Genomic DNA, 13,969 nt, shown 5'->3' on the forward strand with positions numbered 1-13,969 from the left:
GGCTGTCAGCATGAGATCGGTGAATTTTTTTCCCCGATCTCATGCTTTCCAGTCTGGAGGAGAGATGTGGGGTCTTATTGACCCCGCATCTCTCCATAAAGAGGACCTGTCACTAACAATTCCTATTACAAGGGATGTTTTACATTCCTTGTAATAGGAATAAAAGTGATAAAAAAAAGTGAAAAAAAAAAAAAAGATTTTAAAACACCCCTGTCTCCAGTAGCTCGCGCTCAGAAGCGAACACACGCGCAAATCCCGCCCACATATTTAAACGCTGTTCAAACCACACATGAGGTATCGCTGTGTGTGTGTAAGGCCCCCGTACACACGACCGAACATGTCTGCTGAAACTGGTCCGCGGACCAGTTTCAGCAGACATGTTCGGTCGTGTGTAGGCCCGAGCGTGCAGGATTCCAGCAAACATTTGCCCGCCGGGCCTTTTCCCAGCGGGCAAATATTTCCGGACTTGTTTTAAAACAGCCCGCTGGAATCCTGTCCGCTCGGACATGTTCGGTCGTCTGTACAGACCTACCGTACATGTCCGAGCGCCCGCCATCCCTCGCATGCGTCGAATGACTTTGACGCATGCGTGGAAGCATTGAACTGGCAGGGCCGCCCACGTCGCCGCGTCATCGGTGACGGTGCGGCCACGCCCCGCGTATTGTTTACGCGCGGATTTCTGTATGATGGTGAGTACAGCCACCATACAGAAATCCCCGGGCAGACGTGTACGGTGAAAATGGTCCGGCGGACCGGTTTCATCGTACATGTATGCTCGTCTGTACGCGGCCTTAGAGCGCGAGCAACAATTCTAACACTAGACCGCCTCTGTAACTCTAAACTGGTAACCTGTAAAAAAAAATTAAGCATCATCTATGGAGATTTTTAAGTACCGAAGTTTGGCGCCATTCCATGCGTGTGCGGAATTTTAAAGCGTGACATGTTATGTATCTATTTACTCTGTGTAACATCATCTTTCACATTATACAAAAATAATTTCCTCTGGGAAATGCTCAGATCCTTCACCCGATACTTGGGCAGTCAGGGTGATCGGTGCGGTAGGGGAGTTACAAGCACTGGTCTGCCCCCTTTTCAGCTACTTTAGTTAAAGTTATACAGCCGTGATTGGTGCTCGTAACTTTTTCCAAAAGCGCACCAATCACCGCTGACTGTCCTCGTGCTGTCCCCCTCCGTCCTGCTCTCCCCCCTCGATCTGTCAGGATGGAGAGTGCTAAATCCGGCTCCTACCTTTTCCGAATGAACAGTCAGTGATCACTGACTCTGTCCATTCACATAACTGAGCATCGTAACCTGTGTTTACGATGCTTCAGTTTATGAATGGAGAGGAGCTTCTCTCCATTCATTTTAGCTGAGGCTGCAGAGAAAGGGACTGGGGAATCTCTGTCCTTAGTCCCTTTTTCTGTCTGTTAAGACCTCTGATATCTCACCAAAGACCCCCCAACAGGGCTGATAAAAAAGGAAAAAAAATAGCAATACATTTTTTTTTTAAATAATAAAAATGTAAATTAAAAAAAAAAACATACTGACAATCCACTCCCCCCAAAAAAAGAAAAGAAAGCATTGTAAAAAAAAAAAATAATACTGCCACTGTCACATGACATTAAAAAAAAGAATCGGTATCGGCGAGTACCTGAAAAAAAGTATCGGTACTTGTACTCGGTCTCAAAAAAGTGGTATTGGGACAACCCTAATGGAGACTGCAAACCAGGCCTTCTTGTCCAACATCAGTGCCTGACCTCACAAATGCGCTTCTGGAAGAATGGTCAAACATTCCCATATACACACTCCTAAACCTTGTGGACGGCCTTCCCAGAAGAGTTGAAGCTGTTATAGTTGCAAAGGGCGGGGCCAACTCAATATTGAACCCTACAGACCAAGACTGGGATGCCATTAAAGTTCATGCCCATGTAAAGGCATGTGTCCCAATACTTTTGACAATATAGAGTGTGTGTATGTATATATGTGTGTATGTATATATGTGTGTATATATATATATATATATATATATATATATATATATATATATATATATATATATATATATATATAAAATCTGATTTTGTTGGTCTCACCCTTCTCACAGCTTGTATAAAGAGGGATCAGAATAACAGAGTCATTGAGAAGATTGTTGATGAGGAACAATCTTCTGAGAAGGAGTGTTGAGATTACTGTAGACGTCCCAGGTTACCAGGTTCCTCTTGCCTTTCATGTGAAATGTGATTCTCTCTACGACCAGTTGTTTGCAATGGGACTCTTCCAAACCGCATGCATCCTGTCCCTAGAGTATGAGCTGCTCTCTGTGCCAGACCTTCCTCAAGCCGGTATTGGGCCCAACACCGCTAAACAGCACTCAGCAGATTTTATTCTTTCGTGAATCTCGTTTTCAGCAGTCAGTGTTGGAGTTTTAACCATTTTGAGGTTGGAGTGACTTTAAGAACAGCCAGGGACAGTTTTCATTTAGGAGATGTTCTCGTGTTAAGTTATCTTTAAAGCTAATTATCAATAAAGGATCTTAACCACTTAAGACCCGGACCAAAATGCAGGTAAAAGACCAGGCCCCTTTTTGCGATTCGGCACTGCGTCGCTTTAACTGACAATTGCGCAGTCGTGCGATGTGGCTTCCAAACAAAATTGGCGTCCTTTTTTTCCCGCAAATAGAGCTTTCTTTTAGTGGTATTTGATCACCTCTGCGGTTTTTATTTTTTGCGCTATAAACAAAAATAGAGTGACAATTTTGAAAAAAATGCAATATTTTTTGCTATAATAAATATCCCCCAAAAATATATATAATTATTTTTTTCCTCAGTTTAGGCCGATACGTATTCTTCTACCTATTTTTGGTAATAAAAAATCGCAATAAGCGTTTATTGGTTGGTTTGCGCAAAATGTATAGCGTTTACAAAATAGGGGATCGTTTTATTGCATTTTTATTAATTCTTTTTTTTTTTTTACTATTAATGGCGGCGATCAGCGATTTTTTTCGTGACTGCGACATTATGGCGGACACTTCGAACAATTTTGATACATTTTTGGGACCATTGTCATTTTCACAGCAAAAAATGCATTGTTTACTGTGAAAATGACAGTTGCAATTTGGGAGTTAACCACAGGGGGCACTGATGGGGTTATGTGTTCCCTCAAGAGGCTTTCTCCACACCAGGGAGAAAGCCTTGCATTACTGTGTGGAGTTACAGACAGAAGAACAGGAAGTGAGGATTTCTCAGAAGAAATAAGGACATTTAAAAGCAAAATGGAAGGATGAGGTAAGTGAAGGAGGACTGCACTGAGGTAAAGGAAGCTATTTAGGGGAAAAGAAAAATTCCTTTGCAACCCCTTTCAAGGGCCCTTTCACTACGTTTTATTCAGCAGGGATCGCTCCGTCGATCCCCGCTGAACAGGCAGATGACAGGTCTGTCTCTGTACACTGTGCAAGGACCGACCTGTCAGAGCGTCACTCTCCTCCACGGGGGATCGGATGAAGACCGACTGTAGAGTCCGTTTTCACCCAAATCCGATAGACGGATGGAAAATAGGGTTTCCATCCGTCACACTTTGGCGGATCGGAGCGGGTCTGACGTCAGCGGACATGTCACCGCTGACATCCGTCGCTCCATAGAGGTGCATGAAGCGTCCATTCAGGTCCGCCTAAAAAACTGACAGGTCTGCCCGTGTGAAAGAGGCCTTGGGCATCTTTTTTATTAGGTTGCATTCCCCAGGAGAGCAGTGAGCTAATCATCCGTAAAAAAGGAAGATCCTGCTTTGTACTTGTGGCTTCTCCCAGCCATCCCAGCTTCAGCTGTTCAAATTAATGGAGTGAGGCCGCATACACACGGTCGTTCCAAACCGATGAGAATGGTCCGTCGGGCCATTTCCATCGGTTCACCGCTGAAGTGGCCTGATGGTCTGATGTGCGTACACACAATCGTTCCAAAAACCGATCGGGTCAGAACGCGGTGACGTCAAACACACGACGTGCTGAATAAAACGAAGTTCAATGCTTCCAAGCATGCGTCGACTTGATTCTGAGCATGCGCGGGTTTTGAACCGATGCGTTCTGTACTAACCATCGGTTTGGACCGATCGGGCAGCGGTCCATCGGTTCGATTTTAAAGCATGTTTTAAAATTTTGGACCGAAGGACAACAGACCGATGGGCTATACACACCGTGGGTTTGGACCGATGAAACTGAACCTCGGTCCATTCTCATCGGTTTTGTCCGACCGTGTGCACGCGGCCTGACAGGTGTGCAAAGATGGTGGAGATGACCCAAGCTTTTTTCTGCAAAGGTTGTGGAGCACCAGGTAGGGATGCATAGTGAAGAACTTGGACATGGGGCTGAAGGTAAATAGGTAAGTGGCTTCCACTAGGAGGGTGGTTGTAAGGTTTACAAGAGAACTAAAATGAAGTGCACACAACAGTCAAAATTAGATAAATTATTGAAATGCATACACATACCTCCCAACATTTTGAGAGCGGAATAAGGGACCTACTAGCAAACATATGTAGGCATAGGACACGCCCCCTGCCACACCCCCTTAAAGGAGAATTAACCAGAAAAATACTATTTTATATTGGCATTTAAAATGTACAAATGCAAAAACTTAGAAACTAGATGAAAGGTTTATCACTGGGAAACACTTTGAAAGATAAAAAATGCATTTTATGTACAACTATATAGATCAGACCAAAATGAGGGACACATGAGGGGGACAGAGGGACATTGCTCCAAATCAGGGACAGTCCCTCGAAATCAGGGACAGTTGGGAGCTATATAGAAGGAACACAACCTACCCACTGCGGTCACTGCGGTCCCTTTTGTCAGTGATCTGGTTATATGAATTTTTTTTATGATGTAATAATGATGTTCCTGAACACACCCAGGCTCCTTACATACAGCGAGCACAAGCTATAAAATTGTCGGTACTAATCTTCTCGTGGTCAGACTCAAACATTTTTAAAGCTGGCTATACACTAGTTCAAAATGTTTCATTTTAAGAACGCTTGTTCGATTTTCTTATCGTTGGTGAAGTCAAATCAACGTTCATTTTCGACCACAGTGATGAGAAAATTTCAAAGGAGCAGGATGGAAAAAATAAATAGAATTCCAAACAGTGTATGTGGTTTTCATTTGGGAAATTACTTTCATTCCAAAATCAAATGTTAAAAGCAAACTAAATTTGGAAATACTTAAGAAAAAAAAAAAAATACATTTATCTAGTCATCGAATGGACAAAGAATTTTTGCATGGATGTTCAAACAAATAATTATATGAACGTTCCTTCAGAAACCTACTAGTGTGTAGCCAGCTTAAGAAGTTTGAATCTGGCTGATTGCACAGCAAGCAGAGAGAGAAGATGATGCACAGCACAAGAAGTACTCAGGAAGTAGACCAACCAACCATCCAGTAGACCGTCCAACCATCCAGTAGACCGACCAACCATCCAGTAGACCGACCAACCATCCAGTAGATCAGGGATATGCAATTAGTGGACCTCCAGCTGTTTTAAAACTACAGGTCCCATCATGCCTCTGCCTCCGAGTGTCGTGCTTGTGGCTGTCAGTCTTGCTATGCCTCATAGGAATTGTAGTTCTGCAACAGCTGGAGGTACGCTAATTGCATATCCCTGCAGTAGACCATCCAACCATCCAGTAGACCAGTGGTCATCAACCCTGTCCTCAGAGCCCACTAACAGGCCAGGTTTGCAAGATAACTGAAATACATCACAGGTGATATAATTTGCTGCCCAGTGATTGCAGTATTCTAGTCTGCATCTCCCAAAGGTAATACAAAAAACCTGGCCTGTTAGTAGGCCCTGAGAACAGGGTTGATGACCACTGATGTAGACCATCCAACCACCATGTGTGAGGAGCACTAGATTTTGTCTTCTGTCTTATATTTCATTTACAATTTTGACAATTTTTTTAGGATTTCAGTACTGTGGACTTTCATTTTTCAAATTTCTTGTATGATTTAGTATCCACAATGTTGTTTGATTCTGGTAGGCTGGATTAAACCAAAAAACTTGCTATGATCTGCTCTGTACTGTATTTTGAATGACTTCCACTGAAACCTCAATGAGGGATTGTTCTAGCTTCCATTTTACTTTATTTTTAGGAGTTTTTTGTATATGGATTGATCATTGCATCTGGGAAATTTTGTGTTCGTGGGGGGGGGGGCAGAAGAACACAAAATTTAGATTTGTGAAACAAGAAATGGGTGTTTAAAGTTGATATAAACCCAATAACTAAAATCTTATCACAATGTTAATATTTCAAAAGTTATTTTTAATAATTTTTTAATCGCCAGTTTTCACTAATATAATGCCTCGTACACACGATAATTTTTCGGCATGAAAAAAAAACGACGTTTTGAAAAACGTCATTTAAAATGATCATGTGTGGGCTTCACATCGTTTTTCAGCTTCTGAAAATTTGAACATGCTGCATTTTTTAACGTCGTTTTAAAAAATGTTGTTTTTCGGGTTGTAAAAAATGATCGTGTGTGGGCTAAAACAAAGTTTTAAACCCGCGCATGCTCAGAAGCAAGTTATGAGACGAGAGCGCTCGTTAAGGTAAAACTACCGTTCATAATGGAGATAGCACATTCATCATGCTGTAACAGACAGGAAAGCGCAAATCGTCTTTTACTAAGGCTGGGTTCACACTACGGTTTTCCCGTCCGTCAGCCGCATACGATTTCAGTATTGAAAACGTACGGGCCCGAACGGGAAAACGTATAGATAGAGAATGCATTGCAAATCGTATGCACTCAGATGCATCCGGGTGCGTACGATTTGCTGGCAAAACGTTTTTTAAACGTCCGCAAAACCGTGTTCAACCACGGTTTTGCGGTCGTTTTTAAAACAGTATGGCAAACGCATACGTTTTCCTTTAACATTAATGTTAATGGAAAACGCACATGTGTGCGGTTCCATACGTTCCCGTCCGTTTCAGCCGCATACGGTTTTCCATATAAATCGTATGCGGCTGACGGACGGGAAAACCGTAGTGTGAACCCAGCCTAACACGGAATCGGCTAAAGCAGCCCAAAGGCGAATAGAACTTCCCCTTTAGAGTGCCGTCATGCGTGTTGTACGTCACCGCGCTTTGTTCATAATTTTTTTAAAACGATGGTGTGTGGGCAACGTCATTTTTAATGATGAAGTTGGAAAAACTTCGTTTTTTGGACATGCTGAAAAACAACGTTTTTTTTCATGCCGAAAAATGATCGTGTGTACGCGCCATAATACCTGGTGATCTTCAGACACCACTTTTATAAGTCTTCAAATTTTTCTTTCTGCGTTGTCACCCTGATATATAGACATCTGATTAGGACTACAAGTGTTTGTTCCAATACACATTAGGCTTGCATGGTCCTCTGTGGTCATCCTAAGAATACCCACCCTGAGAAATGTCATTTAGCTTTAGCTGTAGAAGGGATCTAAAGAGGAAGTGTCTGCAGTAAGACTACAGAAGACCAGCAGCACTGAGATGCAAAGAAGGTTAATCAAAAGGTGAAATCAAATGTTTTCTAAAAGAAAACGACATGCCGGTTTGATATGACTAAGCACTAGTTTCAGTGCGAAACGCGTCAGGGTCAGGTTTTATTTTATGTTGCTGTGATTTGTAGTGGTGTCCTTTTTTTAATAAAGGCTACAATTTTTTCAGAGTGCGGCTGTCCAGAAACAATTTTTGTTCCTGCTATGCCGGTTTGATATACAATGCTTTAGCAGACTAAATGTCATCCATTTAGGATTCACATCTATTTTATCACTAAAAAATTAAAAAGGATTGCTAAGTGACGCAACTCAAAAACCTGAAAAAAGGTGAACTTGGGCTTAATATCTATCCTGTTATTTAGATAGCCTTAGTGGTCTCCAAAGTGATCTGGGAGCCCCTCAACCTAAAACCTTTATATGCCATGGCATATTTCAGCTAACAAATTCAAACTCTTCTGTGCTTGTTTCTGAAAGAGTCAGTATTTACATATAGAATGCCCTGAGGTTGAGGTTTCCGGGTGCCCTGGAGACCCAAAATGCCTGCTTTTTGGTTCTCATATCACTTTAATACCTTCCATCAGTCTGGCTGATTTGTTACTTTCTGCCATGTAGAGGATCATGGAACTAACTGCATGGGATTGCATGCTTATTCTGAAAGCTAGAAATTGAAAGCGTTCTGCTTTAAATATAAACTGTAGGGAAGGAAATGTGGAAGTTACCGTTGATGACTTATTTTCAAAGGTGCAGATTTTGGGACTGTCATCCTCACTACTACTTAAAGCGGAGGTTCACCCTAATAGCATGTATATCTGTCCAACTCCCTTATATTCGTAACAAGTACTGCCCGCAATAATTTTTTTTTATGCTGTACGTACCTTGTAATCCATTTTTTCAATCTACTTCTCCCCGCGGGAGTAGGCGTTTCTATGCCTAGGGGGATTGTCATCTGGGAGGTCGCCCAGATGATTGACGTCTGTTCCCCCCGGCGGATAAGGCCCCGCCCCCCGTATTGCGTAGGCGATTTCCGAAAAAAGCCGAACATGCGGAGATGTGAGTCGGCTCTATACGACGCCTGCGCTCTGCATGTTTGACTTTTTTTCGGAAACCCCGTAACTCGTGCGCGCCTACGCAATACGGGGGGCGGGCCCTTATCCGCCGAGGGGAACAGACGTCAATCATCTGGGCGACCTCCCAGATGACAATCCCCCTAGGCATAGAAACGCCTACTCCCGCGGGGAGAAGTAGATTGAAAAAATTGATTACAAGATACGTACAGCATATAAAAAAATAATAATTGCGGGCAGTACTTGTTACGAATATAAGGGAGTTGGTCAGATATACATGTTATTAGGGTGAACCTCCGCTTTAAGTCATTGACTTAAAGTGGTAGTTCCCCCTCAAAAACATTTTTACCCTTAGATTGATGCTCATTTTGTCTAGGGGAATCGGCTAGTTGTTTTGAAATCGAAGCTGTACTTACCGTTGTAGAGAGCGATCTTCTCCGCCGCTTCCGGGTATGGTCTTCGGGTCTGGGCGTTCCTTCTTGATTGACAGGCTTCCGACGGTCGCATACATCGCGTCACGAGTAGCCAAAAGAAGCCAAACGTTGGCGCGGCTCTATACGGCACCTGCACACCGACGTTCGGCTACTTTCGGAAAATCGTGACGCGATAGATGCGACCGTCGGAAGCCTGTCAATCAAGAAGGAACGTCCATTCCCGAAGACCATACCCGGAAGCGGCGGAGAAGATCGCTCTCTACAACGGTAAGTACAGCTTCGATTTTAAAACAACTAGCCAATTCCCCTTGACAAAATAAGCATCAATCTAAGGGTAAAAAAAAATTTGAGGGGGAACTACCGCTTTAAGCAGGCCATACACGGTCGAATTTCGAACAAATTTTCTTTTTCAAAATCAGAAAGTTCGTTTTTTTGTGATCCGATGATGCCACCATTGATTTACGAAATTCGGCCAACCAAACCTTCATGTTGGCGGGAATATTCGTTTCTCTCCGGGTATATTCTTTTCTTGCACATGCATATATTTTTTTTCTATTACATTTCTCATACGATTCTCCCATCATTGAAAAGAAAATCTTTAGTTTTTCAAAAAATTTCCAACATGTCGGATTCCTCAAATTTGTTTGCCGCATGAAAATGCTGCAGGCCACTAACGGTGCGAAATTTGTACGAAAATTCTGATACGATTTTCGAAAGAAAATTCTTTCGAAATTCGAACCGTGTATGGTCGCCTTTAGAGCAGGTGTCTCAAACTGGCAGCCCTTCAGCTGTTGCAAAACTACAAGTCCCATCATGCCTCTGTCTGTGGGAGTCATGCTTTTAACTGTCAGCCTTGCAATGCCTCATGGGTGTTGTAGTATTGCAACAGCTGGAGGGCCACCAGTTTGAGACTTCTGACCTAGAGTAAAGTCATAGAGTCTCCAGAATGCCCTGAACTTCTGTTCTGCATGCTTATTCCTGCCCAGTGGCTAAAGGTAGTAAATCCAGGATCAGGGTTATTGCTCTGGCACCTTAAAAAAAAAAAAAGGCAGCAATGGCAAATTCCTTTGCCTATTCAGGGTAAGATCTTGGATATTGTGCACAGGAGACCCCCCTCCACTGCTGGCACTTTCCTGCTACTTGCTGGAGTCCATCAAAATCCCTGTATAAGGTTCAGGTTGAGTCTGAACAGAAACTTGCACTGGGCTAATAACCCTTCTCATGTGACAGCCCCATAGGCCTTACTATTGGCTATCTAGGCACTGTGTGCTGGGATATGGGAAGAAAGGGAGGGAATCGCATGGTCCTCTGTACCCAGAAGCACCAGACTTTTCTTGGGACTCCAGTAGCCAATTGGCATAGTGGGGGGGAACTTATGGTAGTGCCAACAGAGGAGGGAACTTCATCAAACATCTTCTTCTGTCCTTGAATTGGCCAGTTGGCAGCGTCTAAAGCATTGCAGACACAAGAACCTCTTTCATTGTTCAAAATAACATAATTACTGAAAGCAAACTCTCCCTCTTCTCTTTCCTTCTCCCCCTTTTCCGTTGTTTCTTTCCCTTTTACCCCCTCCTTGTCTTTCAGTTCCGCCTGCCGCCACTTGCGGAGATATTTGTATGTGCTGGACAAACTGTACTTTCCTCATTCACACTGCTCCACGCTTCAGCACTGCTTCACCAGTCTCAGTGACAATGGGGAGGAGTTCTTGTCTCTAACGTGCTCTCATATACTGGGATCCTATGCATCCAGGTTAATAATCTCTCATGGCTGTCTGCATGTTGCATGCCACTGTGTTGTCCATCCGAGCACTTGTGTAACTGGTGGCTGTCTGTGTGTCTGTATTGGTGATGCTACTATGCAAGACGGATTGTGTGAACGATGCACTGTCAAGCATGAACATTTTACGTTTAAAATGACGCAGGATTAGTTGTGGGTAGATGTTACCCCAAGATTATTAATATTAAAATAATAATACATTTTAATATCATCCTTCGAGATACCTTCTCCTGCTCTGTGAGCTCCAACAGACTTAAATGGGGTTATACATACCCTGTTGCCCCGAAAATAAGACCTAGTGTTATTTTCCAGGAAGGCTGCAATATAAGCCCTACCCCGAAAATAAGCCCTAGTTTAAAATGCTTTTAAAATCCTATAATCTACTCTATTACAGTAGTATATAATGTGTGTGTTTCTGTAATATAATTGCGGGGAAGAGAGCTCAGGTGGGTCACAGAAGCGCAGAGCAGCGCTATAACAAAGGTATTTGGCACAGTTATATTACAGAAGTACACACACATTGTACATTATATAATACTGTAATAGAGTGGATTATATGATTTTACAAGCATTTTAACTCACTTAACACTGGGGAGTCCTGACGGGCAGGGAGAGAGTGGCGGAGAGAAGACATCACATTACATGGTAAGACCTACCCCGAAAATAAGCCCTACTGTGTCTTTTGTTGCCAAAATTAATATAAGACCCGGGCTTATTTTTGGGGAAACACGGTATTCAAAGATCATTAAGTATATGTGAGCTTAGTATCACATGCACCTACACCCCAATTTTGACAATTTTACTCCATTAAACTTCATTTTAACACCACTTGGGGACTTTAAAGCACTGTACATACGGGCCCAATAATGGCCGAAATCAGTCAGCACAGTAGATACTGGCCGACATTCGGCCGTGTGTAAGGGTCCTTGTTTGACAGAACCCAATCTCGCGACTGGCTTCTGTCGAATGAACATACTGGAAGACCTGACCAAACGGCGCTTTCAGCCATCGGCTGCAATCGTTGACCGATGTGTTCTGGCGGAGTCCCCTGTCAGAATACCATAGCACAGCGAATAGTTTAGTACAGAGACCTCTTTGTGAGCTTCTCAGCTTCCTGTGTGTACCAGGGTTTAGGGTGCAAACAGTAATAGAATACAGTGACTAGACTACATTTCCCATTTAAAAATTCAGATTTAAAGGGGTTGTAATGCTTTAATTTTATTTTTTTTAAATAACAAACTTGTCATACTTGCCTCCACTGTGCAGTACGTTTTGCACAGAGTGGCCCCGTTTCACGTCTTCTCTGATCCTTCGGCGGCTGTCTCGGCTCCACCCCGCTTCTGGTAACCCCCCCTGGGAAGCACTCTCCCAAGGAGGTTACCTTGCGGGCACGCTCCCGAGTCCTGTAACCGGCGTCTATAGCCGCCAACTACAGGACTCGGCCCCGCCCCCGGTCCTCGCGTCATTGGGGTTGATTGACAGCAGCGCGAGCCAATGGCTGCACTGTTATCAGTCTATCTAATGAAGAGCCGCGAAGACCGGGTCGAGAAGAACCGAGAAGCAAGCGCGTCCTCGACGCGGGACTTTCAAGGGCTCAGGTAAGTAAACGGGGTCGGTTAGTAGCGGATGTTTTTTCACCTTAATGCGTAGGATGCATTAAGGTGAAAAAGCGTGAAGGTTTACAACCCCTTTAACAAGCCAATGTAAAATAGTATTACTAAAAAAGTGTTGTACATCACATCAACCCCATTTATGTATAACCTCCTGGTAATAGCCCACATTCTATATCAAACACAATCCAGCATGACATAAAAGTTCTTGTATCCAGTGATCCAACAGTAGATGATGTTTTTATGTCTTAGCCAATGGGATATAATAGGTCTACATGTTTCACAGAACAGGCCTGCTTCCTCAGGAGATATGGAGGATAATGGGGTATGTCCTGTGCACACAATACATACAATATTATTATAAATCAATTTTATAGGACAGGGATCTACAACAATAAAATGTCAGCTGAGGACTGCATGAGACTATATACAGATAAAACTCACTGTTGCTCGCATAGGAGGGACCTTATGTAGCTGTTCTGGAATAGCAAACAACAAAGTGACAGATGATAGGTAACCGGGAAGCACAGTCTCTCCAGAGATCTAATATGCTCTGGCCCAGGGTGAGTCCCAGTTTGCACAATTCTATTGTGATCCACAATTAATCTGACAATTCTCCTCCCTTTTTCATAAATCCTCCCTGCTTGCCCGCACATTTACAGTGGGGAAAATAATTATTTGATCCCCTGCAGTTTGCCCACTTTCAAAGAAATGAGGGGTCTATAATTACCATAGGTGTATTTTAAATGATGGAGACAGAATATGAGCCACAAATTCAGAAAATAACACATGATACAAATGTTATAAATGAAGTTGCAGTTCAGTTAGTAAAATAAGTATTTGATCCCCATGCAAAACATGACTTAGTACAGGGGTCAGCAAACTACGGCCCGTGGACCGCACTTGGCCCGCCACCGCTTAATATGCGGCCTGTCGGTGCACGTGATAAATTCACGTGAACCCTGCCTGCGGACATTTTAAACCCTTCACGCCGATTGTACGCAAATATGCGGCCTCAGTTTGAAGGGGTTGTACTGGGGTAATGCCTGTACTGGTACTTTTTTTTTTTTTTTTAGAGCCGGCGGTTGGCTTTCTTGGGATAACAACCGATGCGTAGATCCAAACAAAGCCAGAATCTTTGATCGGTTTCTCCGATCTACAGGGTGGGCCATTTATATGGATACACCAAAAACAAAAGTTGGATTCAAAATGGCCGACTTCAAAATGGCCGCCTTGATCACCACCCATCTTGAAAAGTTTCCCCCCTTACATATACTAATGTGCCACAAACAGGAAGTTAATATCACCAACTATTCCCATTTTATTAAGGTGTATCCATATAAATGGCCCACCCTGTAGTTACCTGGAAGTGACATCATGACATCACTTCTGGTTTACAGCAGACTTAAAGGCACCAAATTAAAAAAAAGTCAGTATTCAAAACAGTCAAATTTGGTGTTTTGAATACTTTTAAGTGCAGAGGAGGGGTTTGGGGTCTTAAAGACCCAAGATCCCTCCATAAAAAGTACCCGTCGCTGCCTGTTACTGTCACAAGGGATGATTAC

General features: G+C 43.1%; 1 protein-coding gene across 2 annotated transcripts in view; it reads left to right on the forward strand.

Moving 5' to 3' along the window:
- The window catches only part of DYM (dymeclin), a 546,263-nt gene that overhangs the window by 321,330 nt on the left and 210,964 nt on the right, over positions 1 to 13,969 (forward strand). Inside the window, exon 14 of one of the 2 annotated variants that reach the window (XM_040336503.1) lies at positions 10,603 to 10,767. The exons of the other annotated variant lie outside the window; for it this stretch is intronic. Coding sequence (XP_040192437.1) covers positions 10,603 to 10,767 — 165 coding nt within the window. The remainder of the gene's footprint in view (positions 1 to 10,602; positions 10,768 to 13,969) is intronic. 2 annotated transcript variants of the gene reach the window in all.

This window comes from Rana temporaria, chromosome 1 (assembly GCF_905171775.1).
Source record: "Rana temporaria chromosome 1, aRanTem1.1, whole genome shotgun sequence".
Taxonomy (NCBI): Eukaryota; Metazoa; Chordata; class Amphibia; order Anura; family Ranidae; genus Rana; species Rana temporaria.